At 43.2% G+C, this 21,731-nt stretch overlaps 2 protein-coding genes across 2 annotated transcripts; one reads left to right on the forward strand and one right to left on the reverse strand.

Moving 5' to 3' along the window:
* Positions 1–85: 85 nt before the first annotated feature.
* On the reverse strand, positions 86–6,799 carry RFNG (RFNG O-fucosylpeptide 3-beta-N-acetylglucosaminyltransferase). Its single transcript, XM_053994536.1, has 8 exons — positions 6,297–6,799; positions 5,415–5,463; positions 4,799–4,901; positions 4,282–4,435; positions 3,149–3,237; positions 2,893–3,058; positions 1,506–1,591; positions 86–1,280 (listed from the first exon to the last, which is right to left on the reverse strand). The coding sequence occupies exons 1-8, from the start codon at positions 6,687–6,689 to the stop codon at positions 1,214–1,216; spliced, it is 1,107 nt and encodes a 368-aa protein (XP_053850511.1). The 5' UTR covers positions 6,690–6,799; the 3' UTR covers positions 86–1,213.
* An 85-nt stretch (positions 6,800–6,884) lies between these two features.
* Positions 6,885–20,129, forward strand: GPS1 (G protein pathway suppressor 1). Its single transcript, XM_053994533.1, has 14 exons — positions 6,885–6,977; positions 9,443–9,535; positions 9,889–10,070; positions 10,855–11,019; positions 11,188–11,323; positions 11,478–11,555; positions 11,860–11,920; positions 12,301–12,386; positions 12,862–12,956; positions 14,054–14,159; positions 14,511–14,591; positions 14,715–14,852; positions 15,070–15,204; positions 15,929–20,129. Exons 1-14 carry the CDS (start codon positions 6,945–6,947, stop codon positions 16,001–16,003), a joined length of 1,464 nt encoding a protein of 487 aa, XP_053850508.1. The 5' UTR covers positions 6,885–6,944; the 3' UTR covers positions 16,004–20,129.
* Positions 20,130–21,731: the final 1,602 nt, after the last annotated feature.

Raw genomic sequence — 21,731 nt, forward strand, 5'->3', positions numbered from 1 at the left:
TTTTAAGGTATTCTTCAGGTCAGGTAGGGTTCGCACATGGCCAAAGTCTGGGCTAACAAAAAAGAAACTTATGGAGCCCCACTCCTTCCACTTTAAAAACTAAGTTTACTTTCTTTAAAAAGCAGCAGCAGATGATACTTCTAGAGCACTGAACTTCGGCTTGTGAGTGTGCAATTTCCTTTTAGTGACTGCGTGAACTACTTGTTGAAATATTAAGGAGTAAAAACAAACATTGATCTTGACTTTATGGTAATTAAAAGATTACCATAAAGAAGAAGAAGAAGCTGAAGTAACCATGTTCATACAGTTAAAGGTCCTCAAATGATACCATCAAAACTCTCCTCGGTGCATTGCAGCTATCTAGCATTTCTCCCTTCTCACACTGCTTCAGAAACAGGGCGTGTTTTGCCAGCACAAGCTTCTCCAGCTCATGTGACCAACTACCAGCCAAGTGGGAGGAACAATTACCATCTTGTCAGGCAAATATTTTTTTCAATATCAAGGGAATAGATCATAATCATCAACCATTGCAATTCAGTTGGCATGCGAGCCAGGTCTGACAATTACCTCCACAGGAGGTACACATGGATGACAGGGGAGAATGTACATTGTAAGCAACTCATCTAGTCTTGAGTAAGCTTACCCTCACACAGAGTTTTTCATGACAAAGGCTTTCAGCCCTGTTTACCCTAGTGATTCCAGGATTTCTGTATTCTAGCCCACTGCAGTTTTCATCTGTCAGGCCATAGAAGCTCTTAAATAGTTCTGTTCCCAAGAAAGATGAGCGAAAACTTCCCCTCTCTTGTCACCATGGGGACTACAGTCTGCTCTAGCACTCCAGCTTCAATACAGTGGCTTCTAATAACCCCTAAGGGTAGTAAAAACACTCTCACTCCCAGTACTGCATTTGCCTCAGATGTGCCCAAGCACAGGTTCACATGACATCAGATGAAAGTAGAAAGTGACTCATACACACAGCACTGTGGTCACCTTATGAAGAGCCACTAGACAAAAGAACAAAGATTCTTCTTGGAATGTCCCAGGCTGCAGCTGAAAAAACCACACCTTACTGCTTTTCTAAACAGAGTTTGTCTACCTCCTTTGTAGATACCACTGGTTGTCTCCCAGAAGAAGAATAAAACCACCAAAAAACTCCGCAAATCCTGCCTTATGAAAACTAGCTAAGACACAGGTGTCAGTGGCTGGTCAAGAATTATGACATCTTCTTAGCAGGGCACCAAATAGTGTCAGGATAAAGCAGACAATGGACAGATTTAAATCTAAATTAAAAAAAAAAAAAAAAAAGACAGCATTAGATTGGAATTCTCCATACATGGAACCTACTAGCATTGAATGTGCAGCAGTCTGATGGAGCAGGGGGTGGGTCTACCTACTTTTGGCAATGAGCTGACATGAGAAAATAACCCCATTAGTGGGTCTGATCATCTTACAGATGACAAACATGAACAAGGTAGGGAGATCTTGTTTTGGAAGTGGACACTAACCGTGTTGGATCTTGCTGAAGGCCAAACACTCCTCCCACACTCACAACATTGTGTTTGTTCTCAGGGTCACCGTAACTCAGGGTTACCTGTAAAAACAAGTAAATATTCAAGAGTTGTAACACTAATGCAGAAAACCAGAGTGGAGATAGCAGGGTTATTAACAAGGTACCAAGAAAGTCTCCAGAGATGCTGTCTAATCTGCACATGGATCACATTTGGAGGACAGTGGTTAGTTCTGACGTAAGCAACACTGGCACTGAACACCACTAAGGGCAACATGGGAGCATACACAGAAGATCTGGAAGTTGCGTTGCCCTGAAGGACAAGATGAGTTTCAATTGTAAGCTTTGTAAGGACATTAATTCTGCTACTGTTTGTACCTTCACTAAATAACACGTTCATCCTTACCAGACATTGCCTGAAGTTTGCAACAGCAATATGTTAGCACAGGGAGAAAATATAAATATTTGCATATTAAGTAGCATGGAAAGGATTGTCATTTTTCAAATCTGAAACAAAATTTAGATCTTTGGAACCCCAGGTTCCTCCACACAAGCTTTGCATTAAGAATTTTTCAGGTACAAGAACACTTACATTTTCTTTATAATTGTACATTTCCTGGGTTTTGGGTTAGCTGTCTTCATCTCATGGAACCAATGATGACCAGTGAAACAACGTATTCATGCTACAGTCAAATTCACTAACATGAAGGGAGATGACATCACGGTGGAATTTGGCCCCAAGTGCACATTTCTGCTGCCTAATACAATTGCCAGAAAAATATAACCACCCAGCATGCAGGAGCAAAACCACACTCCTGTTTACTTATGGTGCCAAGCAGTGTGATGCCCACCACTGCTGGATGGCCTTGTGGCTCCATCTGCTGCCAGGGAGGTAAAATGTATCCCAGCAATTAAAAAGCAACTTGATTTTTCAGAAGCAACTTTAAGTTTCTTGAGATTCATACAAATTGTTCTTTAAAATCATCAAACATTTAATTATGTCAAGTACTTATATAGCTGCCTTTCTGAACAGCATGAAGTAAGATAGAAACTTTGTTAGGCAAAACCAGGAACAATATTTAGCAAACTTCTACACTTTCTGCTACTGCTACACGCAAAAAATCAGGTTTGAGGAGGAGATGGGGTACACCCTACCTAGGCTTCATGTGGCAGAACGTGTCCCCAAAGGAGGGGACAGCTATATAACCTAGTTGGCCAGGACGAAACTGTGTTTTTCACCTAAATGAAGGAATTGAGCAGGAATTGAGCTCTGAATGAGTCTGTAGATATCCTTCTTTGCTGAAGAGTGCTAACTCTACCCAGTGTATTCTTTCTGATCAGACTGAGGTGTAATTATAAACACAGGACATGAGGCACAGCCCTACCTGCTGCAGCACAGACTCGCCTTGCAGTCTCTGCAGATTTTCCAGGTGGGAATGGAACAATGGGCTGTGCAGCAGCTTTACCTCCAGCAGCCCTTCAATGATGTAGCCAATAGTGCAGTCATCAGGAAGACGTACTCTTTCTGCAGTACTAATGAAATTGCCCAGGCTGTGACAGAGAGCATAGGAGACAAGCCAAAATGTGTTTTAGAGCCTCCCAAACATGTATTGATGGAGCTCAGCGAGGAACAATGCTTACCTTGCCCAGGGACTCATCTTCAGGGCAAGACCTCGGCTGATACAGAACCCAGCTCCACCTGTGGCAAACCAGAATTTCACGGTTGTCTTCTGAAGAGCAAAAAGGAAAAACATACAGCAGTTACTGATAATCAGCTTTTTGTATTTGGCTGGGCAGGGAAGGGAACTCAAGGTTCTATTTGATATCACATATGAGTCAGAACAAGGCTACAGATGAATCCCTATTTTTTAGGCTGCTGAAAGCATCTAGCTGTTCTCTCAAATGAAACTATCTTGAAACAGACAGCAGGTGAATCATCAAATTAGCATAAGGGAGGTATACATGAGAGAGCATACATGAAATGGGAAATGACAGACTCACTTCCACACAATTACATCTGTCCCCTATTCATTTTAACCAAGGGTCATAGCCAGCTCAGTGTTACTGAGGATGTCAAAGTTGGTCCATATATATATTGGCTCCATGTCCAAGGAGACTATTTTGTTGTGCAAAGTCTTCCCTAACAACCTGCTTTATAACTGACGTTCTGGCCAGTGGATTGATATATCTTTAAAGAGACCTGCCAGTGCAGGTGACCTGGTTAGTATTTTTTCCTCAGCACATACATCTTGTGATTGAGATATGCTTGATCCCGGTTCTTGGAAACCTAGTAACCACTTTATATTGGAAATGCTTTATTTATCCAGAAAGCTTTTGTCACCCATGTGAAATTGGTTCAAGATGATGACAATGTGTGTGATACTGCATTCAAAACAAATAAAAAACCCCTTGAACTCCCAGCCAAACTCCCAAGTCCTAAAATAAGGAACACTGCCCACAAAAGCTACTAAAGGAAGAGTCAAGGTGGGGAGGCCCTACTAAGCTCAGTGTGAGGGAGATCACAGCATACATGAGTAAAGGAACAGCAACAGATAGCCATCCAGGAGACAACCTCCACTGTGCATACATATGCATACAACATCGGACTGAAGGTGCATTTAACCCAACATCCTGCCTCTGAAAATGACCATCACCAGGTTCATTTCTTGCAGATTAAATCACTTGGGTTTATAGGGGAATCCTATGAATTGTCAAGGTTTTAAAGGCTTAGAAGATTGGGACGTCTCTTGGATAAATTGAAAAAGTTTGCATACTGATCCATCACTTTGGACATGGTCAGCTGCTTCAATGGGATGGTCCAGACTCGGTCGCCCCACGTACACATCCTGGCTGTGTGAGAAGGCAGACAAGAGATGTAGGAGAGTCCGAGGGTTCACATAGTTGTCATCGTCCACATGGCAAAACCATCTTCAAACAAAACAAAGCAAGAAGTTATAGGATAAAGAAATGAGTTATAGGTTTACAACTGAGTCCTAGTCTTTCAGGCTTGGAGAAGAAAGTATTTCTTATTGTCCCAAATTACAGAATAGGAAAGATGAAAGCACCCACATCTGAATCTGCAAAGAGGCTGAAATTAATAACCTCCTCCTTTCCACCTTTCAGATGATGCTTGTTTACAAACACTGCTTCATGCTGTGCTCCCTTTCCTGCACTCATCCCTACATTTTAGCTAATACTACATTCCTTACTGGAACAGAGATGGTACTCAAGTTTCCTGTAAGCACAGAACTGGAAGAAACAAAGTCAATCAGAACAATGTGTTTCACTTACTTTTGCCCGGATTCCAGGAATTTATCATATTCCACAGACATCTTGCAGCAGAGAGCTTGCCGGGTATGGACAGCGGAACAGTTGGTGTTGATCATATGATCCCCTAGAAGAATAAAGATCAGCCCTTTCAGGTCTGAGAAGCATGTGTAGTCAAAAAAAAGACTACAAAAGAAGTGCACATTTGGTACTAATACTGTACATCTGAGGTGCACATGGTGCATGCATGGAGAAGAAACTGCAGGACAGGCAGGGCTTACAGGTTACCCATCTGGCATGCAAGCTGCAGAGGTCAAAAAATTGCGTGAGTGCATAAAAACAGTGAGGGTATATAAATAGTGTCATGAGATATGTGCGAAAGAAATACCTACTATAACTTTGGACCACATAAACTTAAGCTTACTAACAAGAAGAAAAGGGGTACAAAAGTGAACCCAGTGTTCTGGAAGTTTCAGGCATCTTGTCCAGGTGGCAATTAGAGAGAAATTTTGTCTATTTTCTCCATCTTAACTTCCCCAATTGCTTGTACAGCACGAAATAAGGACTTCTATAGAAAGTATGAAAGAAACAAAACTCAGTTATAATAGACAGCATGCAGCTGTGCTGCTACACAGCTCACCTGCTTTCAGGCGTAGCTCCCGATCCTCCCAGTCCGTGAATATAAACGTCTGTGGGAGACAAAAATGGTGTGTCCACATTTAAGAACTTCAGATTCTAGTTTTAAATTTGTTCAGCTTCAGTTAGAATTCAGAATGTTTTGTCTCTCTTGGAAGTTTGTTTCACAGTAGCCACTGGAATGGGGGAGGGAGTAGGGGTGCAGAAACCCCCAGCAACTTCAATCCCTGCCTTATTTATTACATTTTTTCATTACGAACCAGAAGAACGTCATTTCAATAAAGCAGGCTGTATTTTACCCTCCTTGTCTTACGGTACAGAGAACTGATTTCCAGACAGAAAGGATTTTGGTCTTTTTTGGTACTACCTCCTCTCTCTGGCTAGGAATCATCCACAGCTGCCAAGCAGGTAAAGAAGAAAGAATGCAAGTCAGGGTGGGAAGCAACCGGTGGTTAACATAGTCTTGTTCCAATTCCTGGATAAAATCCCATTAATATACTTGAACGGACTAAAATTCTGCAACAAGGGAACAAATTTTACGTTCTACAGAAAAACTTAAGTACTTAGTCCAAAATATCGGCTTAGATGCATCATCACCAGGAATCTTTCACTATCATCAAAGCACTTTCTACAGTCATACAGAAATCAGCAAACTATGTCTGCTTGGACTACCGATCCCATATCGCAGCTAATTGGCCTAATCAGCAACGAACTCTTTTGGAAGCATGTTCACACCAACCGTTTATATAAAACGACTTTCCAGAGTCTTACAAAGAAAGCCTCTTTTAACATAAGGAAGAAAAAGTCCGCGAGAGTGCAGTAGCTGCCCTGGAAAGCGCAGGGCCGAGGCTCCCGGCTGCCCCTGCCCGCTGGCAAAGTCTCTCACCTGTCTCCTCGCCTGGGAGATCCAGGTTTGGAGGAGCAAGTCCAGCCGGCTCTTATGGTATTTCCTCGTGGTCTTCACCGCAATAAAGATGTCCTTCAGCTCTAGGCTCTCCCTGGCCGAGCTGCCGGCAGTCCCGAGGCGGCCCCTCCGCGCAAGCTGCGAGCTACCCGCGAGGCCTCCGCCACGGCCGCCGACCCCGGGCCCGCCGCGCAGCGCTCCGGCAGAGCCTCCGGGGCCCGCGCGGTGCGGCGGGGGCGCGCTGGGCCCGGCGGCGGGCGGCGGGCGGGGCACGGCGGGGCGCTGCCCCCGCGGCAGCAGCAACAGCAGGAGGGCGGCGGCGCCCAGGGACAGCAGGACCCCGGCCCTGCGCAGCCCCAGGCAAGGACCGTTCATGCTGCAGCCCCGCGGGCCCCCGCCGCAGGGTGCGGCCACCTCATGGCCCCGCACTCCGGGAGGTGGCGGCGGCCCCGCGGAGGGAGCGCCCGGAGGTCGTCGAGCCGCCGCCGCCGCCGCGGGGCCGAGCGGGGCCGCGGCCCCTTTAAGAGCTTCACCTGTCGGCCGCGGCCTCGCCGCGACGCGCGGCCCGGAAACGGAAGCGGAAGCGGAGCGGGAGGGGCGGGCGGCCGGAAGCGGCGGCGTGAGGGGAGGATGCCGCTGCCCGTCCAGGTCTTTAACCTGCAGGTATGGGGGCAGCCGTGTCCCGCTGGCCCGGCCCGGCGGGCCTCGCTGCGTTCCGCCGCGTTCCGCGTCCCTCCCACGCGGGGTCTGAGACCCCTGCTCGACCGCGGCCTCCGGGGGCGCCGTGCGGCCTTCTCCTTGGGCTCCACAGGGAGGGAGCGGCTATCGGCTGGCCTTGAGCCCTCGCTCGCCCTTCCGTCGGGTCTTTGTCGCTTTCGCCGCCGTTCACAAGGAGCAATGCTCCGCCGAGCATCCCCCGCCGCTGCGGTGGCCCCGTGTTTGAGTCCCGCGGTGTACGTGCCGCAGGCAGGGCTGGAGTGGTGGCGGAGGGTGCGGTGATACGGCCCAGTGAGGAGGAACTGAGAGTCTGTGGTGCAGGGGAGAGCCCCAGGAGCGCCGAGTGGGTCGGTGACGCTAGATACCGGCGAAGGTTATACTTTGCAAGTTTTAGCAGTAGCATATCTGCCTCAGGGCACGGGGCTTTGAGCAGTGAGGAGAGGATGAGGGACAGTTCAGCATCCAACCCAGCTCCTTCGTTAGTGACAGACCTGTACTGCACCTCGCCCAGCAACAGATGGCACCTATTCCTTCCCAGTACAGCAGGAGACTTTAGCTCAGAGCTCAGGCACCAGTATATCTGCTTGTGTGAGGCCTGGTGAGGTACCCTCAACAAAGTACCCGTTGGGGCTCAGGAAATCTTGGGGAGTGGTTGTTTATTATTTGCTCTGTGTGTAGTTTTTAAGTCAACCTTGCATCTTCCTTTCAAAATAAAGAGCTTAAAAATGTTTGAGTTTGCTTGTCCTGCTGGGACTTTCAGCCCACTTGTGTTTTTCCTTGTCTGGGAGTTAAGTGAGAAATGCAGAGTGCAGACTCTCAGCAAGACACAAATTGTACTGTCCCACCAGCTGGAATTACAGTGACCTTTGTAATGCTGTTCTCAGGAGTCTGTAATTGAGTTTTTACTGTGGCAGGCAACTGCAGCCTAAACAAACTAACCTTGGCACTTAGTGTTTGTGATATAAGAGAAGATAGAACGTAGATAAAAGTGGAAGAAGTAATGGTCTCAGCATATAGGGAATTACCTGTTTTTATGCACGGTTTGCCTGGGGAGTGATCTAGACAATCAAAATTTCCTCTGTGCCCTCCCTCCCTCCCTTTCCTTAATGGAAAGGTTAGTAAACTAGGAAACAAATGTTTTTTGTGCTTCACTTGCTTTTACTTCAGATTTTGGGAGATTTCAGTGATGAGATATGTATTTGATATGTATCAGTTGGTGAAAGAATAAGACCGCCAGACTGTGAGTGAGTGTAATTTTTAGAAATAGGAAATCTGGATCTGCCCTGTTCCTTCTCACAGAAAAACCAAACAAACAATCAAGCCAGTCCAAAAAGACCCTCAATCTTTGATTTCTTAACAAACAGTAAAATCAGTAAAAATATGGGAATAATCAGATGGGGAATGGGGAAAAGGTGGTTAGTGTGTGAGAGATCCACTTCTGCAATTTACACCAAATCAAGCTTATATAATATGTACACAGATTAGCATTTTATAAGAAGACAGTCTGCTAACTTTTCCTCACTTTATTTCCTCAGAGTAATTCCTAGGAGGACTGTTCAGGACTTTGACTAGGAGGAGACAAAGAATTTTGTGCCAGCAGACCAGTTAGTTTGTGGAATGGGATAGCAAGCTGGTCTTACCTGGAGTACAATGCAGGGGCTGTACAGTGCAGCTGTGCTGAAGTCACTGCATTGGTGTGAGTCCTTATGGCTCAAAGCAGTGCAGGATATACTGGGAGAGAATAAAATTCTGTTGTTTCTCCAAAAGAGGCTCTATCTGAGCAATTGAACTCGAAAACTCTAGTAAGATAGTTTGCCTAATGGCAGATCCCTGCAGTGCAGACAAACTGTTCCTTGCTATGTTGGAAACTCTAAAATTGTCATTCTGCATTCTGTTCGTTATGGTTTTTAATACTTCTAAGAAGTGTAACAGTTTTTGCCTCTTCCCCGCCCCTCCCCCCCCCCCCCCCCCCAAATATTATTTCTTAGCATTAAAGCAATTTTGAAAGGTTGTGGTGAGTTTTCTGGTACATTTTGCCTTTTGGAACTTCTTGATCTGAGTGTTAACACTTGCTCTTGCTCAGAGAAGAGAAATGGAATGCACATGCATACCTCAGATGCTTTGTAGAATCAGATTTATTGACCTCTTCATTTTTTCGCTTGATAATTTAGCAACCCAGATAAACTGCTCTGTGTGAATGCTAAGCCATGCTGCTGCTTGCATTAGACCAAGCATCATGCTGACTGGTGGTGTTGCTAGAGAAAAATCCTAAGCATATCAAAAGACTGAGGAGTGCTTTTTCATTTTTAAAATTTAACATGTTTTTAAGCAAGTCCTTAATAGATGGAATAACATAGTTATTTCCTGCTCAAATGTAATAAGCTGCTTTTGACCTAGTTTTGCTATTTAAGGGTGCAGTGGAGCCCATGCAGATTGACGTAGATCCACAAGAAGATCAGCAAAACTCACCTGATATCAACTATGTGGTGGAGAACCCCACACTGGTACGTGCTGCTGAAGGCTGTGGGTACATTTCTTGAGTATGGTCTCTTCCTTTAAGAATTTTGAAAAAATCCCTTCTGAAAAATGTTAAAGCTAATTAGTCTTAACCACAAAAGCATCACAACTGAAATTTTTAAATGGTAAATTGTAATGTAGAGCATATTTCTGAGGAAATTACTAATGTTTGAAGAAACAGACATGGACTAATCTTACTGATTTTTTGAGTTGTTTTGCCCTCCTTGAGGGGGTCAGGTCTGCAGGTAAAGCTGTGCACATATAGAAAGTGCAGGTCACAGTGTAGTAGCCTGATTTAGTGTGTCCATTTTCACCTTCTGAGGCCAGATTTTGTTGGCAGGATTTGGAGCAGTATGCGTCCAGCTACAGTGGGCTGATGCGAATCGAGCGGCTGCAGTTCATTGCTGATCACTGCCCACAGCTGCGGGTGGAAGCTCTCAAGATGGCTCTGTCATTTGTCCAGAGAACTTTTAATGTTGATGTGTATGAAGAAATCCACAGAAAGCTTTCTGAGGCCACGAGGTACTAAGAGGCCATGGGAACCTGGGGAGCTTTCCTGACAGAGTTAAGAGTGATGTGCTGCAGTGGAGGACTTTGCATGTAATACCAGCATGTACCTTACGTGAATTGTCTTTGCCCTTAGAATTTAATAGCAGCAAAATGTGTGTTCCTGCTTCTTTAAAAGATAGAGCATGGAAGGCATTATCTCATTCTGAAACCTGTGTGCTTTAAAAAGCTGCAGGTAGATATTGAGGTGAGTTTAGTCCTTGCAACTGCCTCAAATATTAATGAACATATTTGCTTTTCCTGAGGTAGATTATGGAGACATGTTCTAGATGCTTTAGTTTTCATAAGTTAATACCTAATCTAACTCTTTGCCTTGTTTTGGTTTGTTGTTTCCTTTCCCCCCCAGCTCTAAAAACAGGTTTACTTTTAAGGATAACCTTTGATATCTCACTTATCCATCCACGCTTCCCATCTTTGCATTATTTTTGTTGCTATGCTTATTTCATGATTTCCTGTCTGTTTTGCATGGGGAGTCTTTACCACGTGTGTGACAGTATGTTCATCCTAAGATCATTAGGATAATTTTGTGAAGTATTTGTAAACATCTGTGATGCTTGTGTTACTGTTTGCACTGGGCATTTTAGCAATATGTTTCTTTTTCCCCATTACCCTTATTTTCTCTCTGGTCTATTTTGTGTATGCGGTACTGTTTGTTAGGGTAACGTTGCCAGGCGCTTAGCAGACTTCTGTTTTGAAACGTATTCAGCCTAATAGCCTTATTCAAATACTTTTATTTCAGAGAAGTGCAAAATACACCTGATGCTGTCCCTGATAGTGGAATTGAACCCCCTCCTCTTGACACAGCTTGGGTTGAAGCTACACGCAAAAAAGCTCTTCTTAAACTGGAGAAACTCGATACAGATCTGAAAAATTACAAAGGGAACTCCATCAAGGAGAGTATCAGGTGAGACGCAAAAGGCTCTACTGGAGCAAGGAAGAGCATTTTGTTCCTCCATGCACTTAACATGGGATGTGCCCTTAGGTCAGTGTGTTGAGTTACTTGTTTAGAACAAACTGCCTTTGTCCCTTTCTGAGCATACAGTTCATTGATGTTTTAATTCCCATCCTCCAGGAGAGGCCATGATGATTTAGGTGATCATTACCTGGACTGTGGGGACCTCAGCAATGCTCTCAAGTGTTACTCGCGAGCCCGTGATTACTGCACCAGTGCTAAACATGTCATCAACATGTGTCTCAATGTTATCAAGGTAGGAGGATTTGCAGGCCAAGGTACCTGGTGTCTTTGTGATACCTGCTGTGAAGTTGCCCCCCATACTTGGCTCTTCTGTCCGCAATTATGCGGCTTATCTAAGGAGCGCCATTTATCCATGCCTGCCCCACGCTGTTTCTGGCTCTCTACAGGTCAGTGTCTACCTCCAGAATTGGTCTCATGTTTTGAGCTATGTAAGCAAGGCTGAGTCTACACCAGAAATTGCAGAAGTAAGCTCCTGCTCTTTAACTTGCATAAATTTTCCCTTTGTTTTCTGTTTCCAAATATGTAAAGTGATTTCTTCCTTTCCCCCTTTACATCTTCTCTCATGATATATGTGTACAAAATCCAGCTTACGGTAAAAAGGGATACTTCCCATCCTCAGTTTTGCCATATTTCCCAAGACAAATAAGATTAAGTCATCTTGCCATTGAGATTGGCAAGTTAATTATCAGGGTGAAATATCCTGGGGACAGTTCTAAGCAAAATAGCTTTCATACTGCTTGCTCACTACTGCTTTGTTTTATGCTTTAGCAAAGAGGAGAAAGAGATAGCCAGACACAAGCAATTCTCACCAAACTGAAATGTGCAGCAGGTGAGTGAGTCCTTCAGCTTCCTGTATGGTTTGCCTGTCTTTCTACCTGTTAGCTGTCCGTAGGGGTCTTGGGTTTATTTTTTCTCTCATATTTGTCAGACTTTGTATTTCCATAACAGACATGCAAAATTTAATTAAGCTGGTGAGATAGAACTGCTGGTTTTTGCCATCTCTTTCTTCTCCCTGAGTTTCTTCAGAGAGGATACCTGTGTGAGTTAATGTAGTTCAAAGGATGCTTGATACAGTCTGAGGATCTTGTTTTACTTCACTAGTGAAGGCACTAGCAACCATGTGGGGGCTTTTCCTACTCCCTAGATTTTTCAATTTTCCTTAATTTGTATACTGTCATAAAAAAAGGACTGTTTTTTTCTGGTTCCTAGGCTTGGCCGAACTAGCTGCCCGGAAGTACAAACAGGCAGCAAAGTGCTTCTTGTTGGCATCATTCGATCACTGTGATTTCCCTGAGGTGAGGACCAAGAGGGAGCTGCATGCAGGTCTTGGAGGGGATGCAGTTCTTCTAAGTATTAGGTTGTAAAATTCAGATATTGTAGTTATTTTTGCAGCATTCCTATATAGTTTGGTGGTGCTGTGAACGGTACTGGTTGGTTGGTTGGTTTTTGGTTTTTTTAAGTCTCTGTTTTTGGCTTCTCTAAGTGTTCTATTCTAGATCACATAAGAGTTACCTGTGAGATTTATAATTCTGTGTTGCTCAATCAACCAAAACCTCCTGAAATTGGTGTCTGCTCTCTTAGCAGTGTTACTGCTCTGGCCCTGTCACCCCACACACTGGGCGAGAGCAAGCTGAGTGCTTCCACTGCATTTGATAAGGACTAATCTTGTCACTACTTGAAAGAAATACCTGGGTAGAAGACTCAATGCCCCCCTTAGGCTATTTTGGTAGTCAGTGACAGCTTGATCTCTCTCTCGCCCTCTCTCTGTAGCTGTTATCTCCCAGCAATGTGGCTGTGTATGGTGGGCTCTGTGCCCTGGCTACATTTGACCGTCAGGAACTGCAACGAAATGTTATCTCCAGTAGGTGAGTGATGCTTTGAGTGATGTTTGTATGTACTGGACATCTTTTGGAACATGGGACTTTGGTTAAGAGTGGATTCTGGCAGGAATATTTCTCATACAGGAGAGAAAGAATCACTGAGCCTTAATTTGGCTTTAGCATTAAGTGCTATTTCACTGTACAAAACACATTGGTTAATCACAGCTGAAATTTTCTTAGTATAAGTTTCCTGCCCAGGTTAAATCCAGCATCTGCATAGCCCAATTGTCTGTCTCCATCAGTGCTTCATATCAGATATTAAATCGAGGGACACAGTCCTCTGTCAAAGGATAATTTGTTAGGATAATTTGCCTTCATGTTGCCCCTTGTTCTGGTGTATGTTAATCGTTAAAACAATTTAGTAATTGTTAGTACGCCTTGGAGTGTAATCTCACTATGACATACAGAAGGTTAAGAGAATTACAGACTTTGGAAGAAAGTGGATATTGAGTGTCATAAATTGAATTGCAATGGCACTGAATTCCTGTCAGCTAGGTGTACAGAAGCAGTAATCTTAAATTGCTGTGGAGAAGGGGTTGTTACCCTTTTTTGTGGGCTGATATGTTGGGTGAGATCCCAAGGTTTAAAAATCTGTGATGGTGAAGTGGGAGTGTGCTGAGTAAAAGTGTACATCCCTAAGATTTACCACACTCACAATAGCTTGTTTCTCTCAGAAATTGGCATGCTTGACTTGTCTATGGCATGCTGTACTTAAAGAAGGCTGTGCTTTCAAAGGAGACACAGAGCTGGCCAGCACAGACTACAGTATGGCATTTGTTTGCTGGTGGTGTATCCTGATTTTGACCTATTCACATTCGTGGTTTTGTTTTGTGTGGACAAGCACTTTTACTACTTGGTTTGTCAAAAGTCTTTTGTCTTCCTTCATCACAGCTCTGGTGCTGTGCTCTATCTCTCTGTGTTCCAGGCTCCCAGCCCTGGTGAAAAATGATCTGTTAGAGGGTAAATTCTTGGAATCTTCAAATGATAGTGAGAGTTTTTAACCTTGCGACTTGGAGTGATGAGGTTATGGGGTATTTAAGTGGCAGGTTCCAATATCTGATCACTGCCATCTTTATCTGTAGCTCTTTCAAGTTGTTTTTGGAGCTGGAGCCACAGGTTCGTGACATCATCTTCAAGTTTTATGAATCTAAGTACGCTTCATGCCTGAAGATGCTGGATGAGATGAAGGTGAGTTGCAGGAGAGCAGTGCAGAGCAGACCCTAAAAGTTCCCTTTGCCTAGCCTTTTGTGAGAAGCAGTGATTGTGAAAAGTAGATACTAAATGTTCAGCTCTTCTGTGTCTTCTGTATCTCCTGATGTGGTGCATGGAAATTAGGAGCAGTTTATTCATAGAGAGAAATGATAAACATTTAAAACATATTCCTAATTCTTTTATTCATTATTGTTTTATTGTATTGTTTTGCTGTAGTATAATATTCTTAAGGTTTAAGTATATACACATAAATGTTTCAGAACACAGGAATAATATATTTTTCCAGATTGCTTCTCAGTTTCTGATGTGGTTTATTGTTTTGCACAGGACAACCTGCTGCTAGATATGTACCTTGCACCTCATGTCAGGACACTTTATACGCAGATTCGAAATCGTGCCCTTATCCAGGTAATTGTTCCTGTCATCCCAGAGGTGGATAAACAGGGAGATAGGCCATTTCTTTGGAATTGCTTTTCCCCTAGTTTCTTAGTGGGTGGAGAGTGCAACTGAATATTTTCTTCTTCTTCTTAGTACTTCAGCCCCTATGTGTCAGCAGACATGCGCAAGATGGCCACTGCTTTTAACACCACAGTGGCTGCTCTGGAAGATGAACTCACTCAGCTGATCTTGGAGGGACTGATCAATGCCAGAATAGACTCACACAGCAAGGTGAGTGCATTTCACCCATGGATTAGAGACTGAACAGGTTTACTAAGCTTAGAAACTCTCCATTCCTGAGACGTAGGAAGGTGCATTCATCTCTTGGGCCTGGTGTGTTCAGTAGGGGTGAGCTGTGTGTGACTTCAGGCTCCATAATGCCTTAGCTGTATTCCTGCTGTGGAGCCTTGGCACAGCTCTCATGTACAGCTCTCTGTATTGGTTACAGATTCTGTATGCTCGAGATGTAGATCAGCGCAGCACAACTTTTGAGAAGTCTTTACTGATGGGCAAAGAGTTTCAGCGCCGTGCCAAAGCAATGATCCTGCGAGCCGCAGTCCTGCGCAACCAGATCCACGTCAAGGTATGGGCGTGCTAAACAGATACTTCAAGGCAGTGTTAAGATTTTAATTTTTCTTTTTTAAAGTAAAACTGAAAGTTGGTGAATTGAAGATTCTGGAAGGGAGTGAATCTATCATGTTCCTGATTGGACAAGTTCTTAGAGTAGTAAATACTTAATATATAAGGAACAGGTATTTCTAGCCAGTAGATTAACCTGCTTGTACAGCTCAGAATCTCCTTTGAAGTTTATATGGTTGGGTTAATTCTGAATAACTCCTTTGGTCTCCAGTCCTTGATAGATATATCTTTTATCTTCTCAATAAAGATTGTTTGAAGTAATTTTTTCAGCAGAGGAAGTTAAAAAAGCATTAATTGTTAGGAGTATTCCTTCTGGATTGCAGTTTGAGAAGGATGCCTTTAGGGAGGATAGGCCATCTGCACAAAATGTATTAATTTCTATAGTATATTAATCCCTGTGATTACTAAGTGTCAGATAGGATTCAATTTCTGGGGTCAACAACAGTAAATAAGAGTGGCTTAAAAGTTCTGGTTTGACTTTTTTAGGAAAAGTTTTTGTGAACTGTAGAAGTTGTTAATACAAAACCATCATTAATGAACCTGGGGGTATGCTTCCACCCCTGCTGCCATCCTGCTGTGCTTCACCTGTGCTTGATTTTGTCTCTCAGGAAGCAGGCTGCAGAATATTTACACATCACTAACTAGGATGTGTTTTGGTCTTGTTGCAGTCTCCTCCGAGGGAAGGTAGCCAAGGGGAGCTCACTCCAGCTAACAGCCAATCCAGAATGAGCACCAACATGTGAAAAACTTCGTGCACTACCAAAAGAAATGGTCCCTCAGGACTGTACCCAGTGTCTCACCCACTAACTGCTGAGCTTCACAAACTGTCCCTATCTCCCTCACTTCTTGCTCGGATTGAGAGAGTCAGGGTTGGTGGTGGATAATATGAATATTCCAGTAACTTCAATTCTCCTTGAAAAGAAATTCTTTTTAAAAACAGCATCCCTGCAAATGGGTCATCATTTCAGTTTTGTTAGAAAACCTTCACTCTCCTTCCACCACTCCATAAAGAGCTGTCAGGTTATACAGATGCTGAGTTGAGAGTTTTTCAGCTGCTAATAGTTTTCTTGTTTCAAAGCTGCAAAAATAGTTAGTTGAATGGACAGGCACAATATAAGATGAATTTTGCTGGCCTGAAAGTACTGCCTCAATTTTGAGCAATGCTGAGCTTTCTGTTTTCCAAGTAAACTTTTAAGTGCGTTGCTCTCAATTATGGAGCTAGAGTTCTGATGGGGGAGGAGATTTTCTTTGAGAAACTCTTGGAGAATTTTCACCTGTACCAGAAAACAAGGCATTGCTTCCATGCATTCAGTCACAGGCCTTTATTTTAGGGTTTTATGTTTACCTGCAGCCAGGTTCTCTCTCTCTCTCTGGTCTCTATAGTCAAAGAACTGTTTCCTGATGTGTTTCCCTCTTGTGTGTGACCTGGCTTTAGGGTCCAGTGTTATCATAGCAGTAAATCTCCATGCAAATATTGCTGCTTGCCCAGTCTTACTGCCATAGTGTGTGATGATTTCCCCACATGTGCAACAGTTGTTTTGGGTAGAATGGATAAATGCCATAAAACAGCACTCAAGTCTTGTGGAAGCCCTAAAAAGAGTCAGTCTAGTGCCCACTCTCCAGGTGCATCTATTCTGTTTTTCCTTTTATAAAGGGTTTAAAGGTGGCAACCCAGTGTGTGTGTGTGTGTGTGTGTGTGTGTGTGTGTGTGTGTTCTTCCTGTGTTCATGAAAAGAGATATGCACTGAATTTTCTGAAGTCACTGCAGCCTTGTATTCATCTAATCCATAAAGCAAGCTGAGAATTTTGATCCAGCCCTGACTGGCCTGGCAAGTGACTACAGATGTTACTTTTAATGTGTTCATGCTTTTTTTTCTAAAAATAAGTTGTTATATCTAGTGCATTAAACAGCAGGATTGAAAGACTTCTGAGTATTTGGAATTTTGTGTTAAAAAGTTGGATTTTAGGTATTCTGACCTCAAGCCATTGATTTTTTGCTAAGCTTCATAATGTTTCATAGGCGTTTGTGTTTTGCTTTCTGATCTGGTTGGAGATGTAGCTTGGATGAACTGTAAAGAAAGTGCAGTTTGAAGGAACATTCGAACAGCAAAATTCCTATAGCAACAGTGGTTTCTCCTGGCTTTCCATGTTTTTTATTACTTAGGTGCTGAAAATGGAAGCAGTAGTTTCTATGAGGTCTTTGGTTACATTTGGAATGGAAAAATTCTCCCATTTTTGAGGGAAGAACTTAGTGTCGAGCATCGCTGATGGCCAGTTTAGTGAGAAAGGCAAGTTGAGTCCTTGGGTAAATTGCTGTACATCCTTATAAGAAATGCAGGGAAAGTACTGTTATGCTTTCTGTTTGTGCTGAAGGAAAGCTTTTCAGCCCTAAAACGCTACTCAGACATTCTTGCTTTCTTCCCCAGATGGGCCGGTGATACTATTTATAAGGAAAAGATGTTACACTGTGCTCTTTAGGGGAGATGGTTTTGCATCCCAGTGAAGTGCACCATGCCAGTTGGCTGTCTGTGCTCCCGCTTTCAGGAGTTTTATTTTATTTATTTGTACCTGTCCCTTGATGGAGGATTTCTGCTGCAGGACTGCTCAGTGCTGTCTTGAGCTGACTGGAGTCTCTGTACTTCCAGACACCAGCAGCACCACACATCCCTCAGCAGCCACAGGGGGCCCACAAGGTGGCAACAGCAGTTTCCAGCTCTGGCTGTGGCCTGAGGCCATTCTGCAGCTTTGGCAGGCGTGGTAAGTTTTTGTCCCCCCAGACAAAAGTGTTTGCAGCCTCTTTGGGAGTGATTGAACATTTCTCTTTTATTACATTGGCATCGTGGATGCTTTGTGCAGAATTACTGGCATGTAACTCTCTCCTTTAGCCTGTGAAAGAAGCTGATGTTGCTTTTGGATCTTGTAGATGGGAGTCAGAGCTGTCCAGGCACATTTCTTCTAGACATTGTCCAACACCTGCCTCCCTCCTAACTGCCTGCCAGTCTCAAACCCCACAAAATACAACACAGTATGGATATAGTTCTAGGTAAATTGCATTCATAAGCAATCTCCCCCAGTAAAAATTATTCTTACCTTAAATTTCTATGTAATTTCCCAAGTAATAAATGGGAAAATAGTGACCCACATAGAATGAATTTTCAGTGATTCCCTGTGACCACCAAGGTCATTCAGTGGATGAAGTTTTATGGAATGTGTAGTGTAGCATGTTGGTATGTCTAAGATATGATCAGAGGGGCCCATTCATATGGATTTAATGAACTTGTGCAGCACCTTTTTGTTAAGGACATGCCAGTGGTAGGCCATGACAGGTTCCCCATGCAGTGTAAATCCTGCTTTCTTTACATAACCTTGCTAGGAATAAAGGAAAAAATAGTTGGAAAGAATCTTGTTCTTTTGGCAAAGGCAGTTTTAATTGGCACAATCACTTTAAGTGGTAATGTAGAAGCTGCCACTGTGAGATTTTTTTAGAGTAGTTTGGGGTGATTGGTAATTATCTGCCCAGAACTTGTCCAGCACAGTGGTCTGTGTTGCTAAGTTTTGCAGGGGGAGGTCTGTTTACAGGTGATTATGGACCATGGCTGGTGCAGCATCATCTGTGTGCTGCATTTGGCTGAAAGGTGTCAGTGGGTGAGGGAGAAAATAACAGAGCTTGGTCTTTGCCCCAGGCCATGTGGGTGTGATCTGTACATCTCTCTTGTGACGCTGCAGCCATGGTCTCAGCAATGTTTCATCCTCTGAATAGCTCCAAAAACTGCCACTGAATAAGGTATTATTTCTGATACGTGCAATGTAATATAAATTTTCAGGAAAAAAAAAAAAAAGAGGAAACTTTAATCTGATGAAGACCCATCGTGTATTGGTAGAAAGCATTGTCAAGCATTGATTAATTTTTCTTTTAAAGTCTCAGCCAAATTAATTTGACTATTTGAGATTCTTCTGCCATCTTCATTACTCTTTATGAAGCAGATAGCAGTGGGGCAGCAGTGTGCTGCACAGGACAGTGCCCTGAGTATTTTTTATACCACCTGCTTGTGACAGCTGAGGCTGAGACAAGTCAGTGTTTCACTGCTCTGGTATTCCATCAGCTGTGCATTTGCAGTAAGGTGATAAACACCAAACTGGAGTGGAACTGACTTCTGCTGCCTCTGATGCTGTTAGAGAATAGGGAAAGGATTACTGTCTGCTTTGCAAATGAGCCTTGTACTTAAAGTAATGTTATTTTGGCTTCTGTGTTCTTAAGGATCTCTGAACTCCATTCAACATTTCATAGGGTTGCTGTGTAGCTTTAGATTCTCTCATAGGATAACTTGATTAGGCTAAATTAGTTAGAAAGGGGAATAGAAACTGGCTAATAGGTATGTCAAGCTCTAAGAGAAAATGTACAAGATTCACTAATTAGAAGCTTGGTAAATTCATAATGCAATTAAGTCTCTTGACATCAAAGAAATAATTCAAGCTTAGGCCTTGGTAGAGTTACTAAACCCACAGACTGAAGGACAGCTGCATTAGCAAGAGATGGTCTGATTCAAACAAGAACTCAAGTGGCAGGACCTGAAAAATCTGGCTTAGGTGGTAGATCAGGCTGGGTATTCTTTTTGTCCCTGACCCTACAGGTACTACTGTTTCAGTTCTCTAAGCCATCAGTTCTAGCTTTGACTCTTATACTCCCTGTGCCTGTAGTCAATATAACTGTGAACCCTCTGCACTTAAAAGTTTGTACCCCATAAATACATGCTGGAATCTTGGAGTTTCAGTCTTTGTTTTGATGCACTTTTTGTATTTAAATTTTTTTAAAATTCTTTCTCATAATTCATTTCATAACCTGTTTCTCAAATAAATGCAATTGGCTTTCTTTTTTGTCAGGTGAAATACCCCAGCTTTTTCTTGTGTGCCTCTGAAAATAATTTAGATGTGAGAATCCATTTTCCTGAAGACTGAGCATCATTTTCAGCATCATTCTGCATTCAGGGCACTGTCTGTTTTTCCCCCCTACTCCATGAAAATTAAATAGTGTATATCTCCTTAAGGGCCTGTGAAACAGAAACAAAATAGGCCTTGACCTTGCCAAGCTGGCAAACTACAGTTTTTTGATTAGAGATAAACAGAATAATTAGTATATTGCCTAGCCTGAAAGCAATCCCTTGTTAGTGCAGGTGTGCTCAGTGTGAACAGTAAGTGGCTTGGCTTTGCTCATGTTGTAATTGGCCTTCAAGTTCACAAGCATTGGTTAGTGAGCCGTGGCTCATCTGGACAGCCTTGCCTTGGTAACCACAAGGCTGATGTCTTCTTGCACAGCTGCTGAAAGTTCAGGTTGAAACTTTTTTCCATTAATAGTGTTATTTGTGGCTGGATGCACAGGAGGTGGGTCTATGTTGCAGTGCCAAATTGAGCAGTTTTTCAGCCCTGTGTCAGGAGTGTGGCAGCCTTCAGCCATGCCATGGACAGGAGTGGACAAGATAAGGTCTATCTGCATTTCTCCATTGTGCTTGTTAAGAAATGCCTTGGCATGGTGGGGAGGGACAAATATACCTTAAATACTAATTCTTCATACAAAGGTATCCAATTAGTACTCTCAAGTGTAAGGCCCCTCCTGAATTTAGGAGCCAAAAGCCACGTTGACTGTTTCTTCACACTGGTGATTCTGTGATGAGACTGTAATTTGTGAGAGGGAGGGGTGATCTGAAAGCTCTCTGTGGGTAAGAAGCTGAATCTCTCACAGCCCCAGTTCTCTTGTGCTGGAACTGGCTGTTTTGCCTTTACTTTGAGCAGGATGACTGAGCTTTCTGATCTTTTTGGGAAACTGTAAATGGGGAGAGGTCAATTAAACAGTTTGGAATTCTAGGATAATGAATATTTAGGTTTTTTTACTAGAGGAGGGCGAAACAGACCAGGAAACTCAGAATACTTGACAGCTTTAGCACGTATGCCTGTGTGAGGGAAGAAGTAGACTATTTCCACAAGGTGGAAGAGGTGGATGTCTAGGACCTGCATCTGGTTTTGTCACGTCTCTCAGAATTTATCATGTGACCACATAATGAAGTATGAGCCCTTGAGCAGGGAAATCATTAATGAACTTGGTTCCAACTTCCCACATATTTTTAGACAACCCTCTGTTAAAATAGAAATTTCATCCTCCCCCTACCTTTGGCTCATGGAAGACTGTTAAGTTTGATCATACTGTAAGAAACTAATAATTGTTAATGTGGATATAGCAAGATCTTAGAGTTTTACATTCACATTTTCCAAGTACTGCTGCTTTCCTTTCTACATTAAAAATGTGGCCTACTAAAACACTAACAAATGTGACACATTTTCTGTTAGTGAGGAAGTCACTGACATGGCTATTTTTAGCATGCCAGAAGGCTGTTCTAATACAATAAATTTAGTTGCCAGTATTAAAAACAGAACATGAAGAGTTAATGAGCATACAGCAGGCAGAGTGTAATGGCAGCT

Source organism: Vidua macroura, chromosome 19 (genome assembly GCF_024509145.1).
Source record: "Vidua macroura isolate BioBank_ID:100142 chromosome 19, ASM2450914v1, whole genome shotgun sequence".
Taxonomy (NCBI): Eukaryota; Metazoa; Chordata; class Aves; order Passeriformes; family Viduidae; genus Vidua; species Vidua macroura.

What these genes read in the sequence shown, in the direction of transcription:
- RFNG (XM_053994536.1), bottom strand. Translation starts at nt 6,689, where the DNA reads ATGAACGGTCCTTGCCTGGGGCTGCGCAGGGCCGGGGTCCTGCTGTCC. An exon ending in TTCCTGGAATCCGGGCAAAA is followed by an intron (nt 4,436 to 4,798) that starts GTAAGTGAAACA and finishes TTTTGTTTGAAG; the next exon opens with ATGGTTTTGCCATGTGGACG. An exon ending in CTTCAGCAAGATCCAACACG is followed by an intron (nt 1,281 to 1,505) that starts GTTAGTGTCCAC and finishes TTTTTAATTTAG; the next exon opens with ATTTAAATCTGTCCATTGTC.
- GPS1 (XM_053994533.1), top strand. Translation starts at nt 6,945, where the DNA reads ATGCCGCTGCCCGTCCAGGTCTTTAACCTGCAG. An exon ending in CAAACTGAAATGTGCAGCAG is followed by an intron (nt 11,921 to 12,300) that starts GTGAGTGAGTCC and finishes TCTGGTTCCTAG; the next exon opens with GCTTGGCCGAACTAGCTGCC. An exon ending in GCAACCAGATCCACGTCAAG is followed by an intron (nt 15,205 to 15,928) that starts GTATGGGCGTGC and finishes GTCTTGTTGCAG; the next exon opens with TCTCCTCCGAGGGAAGGTAG.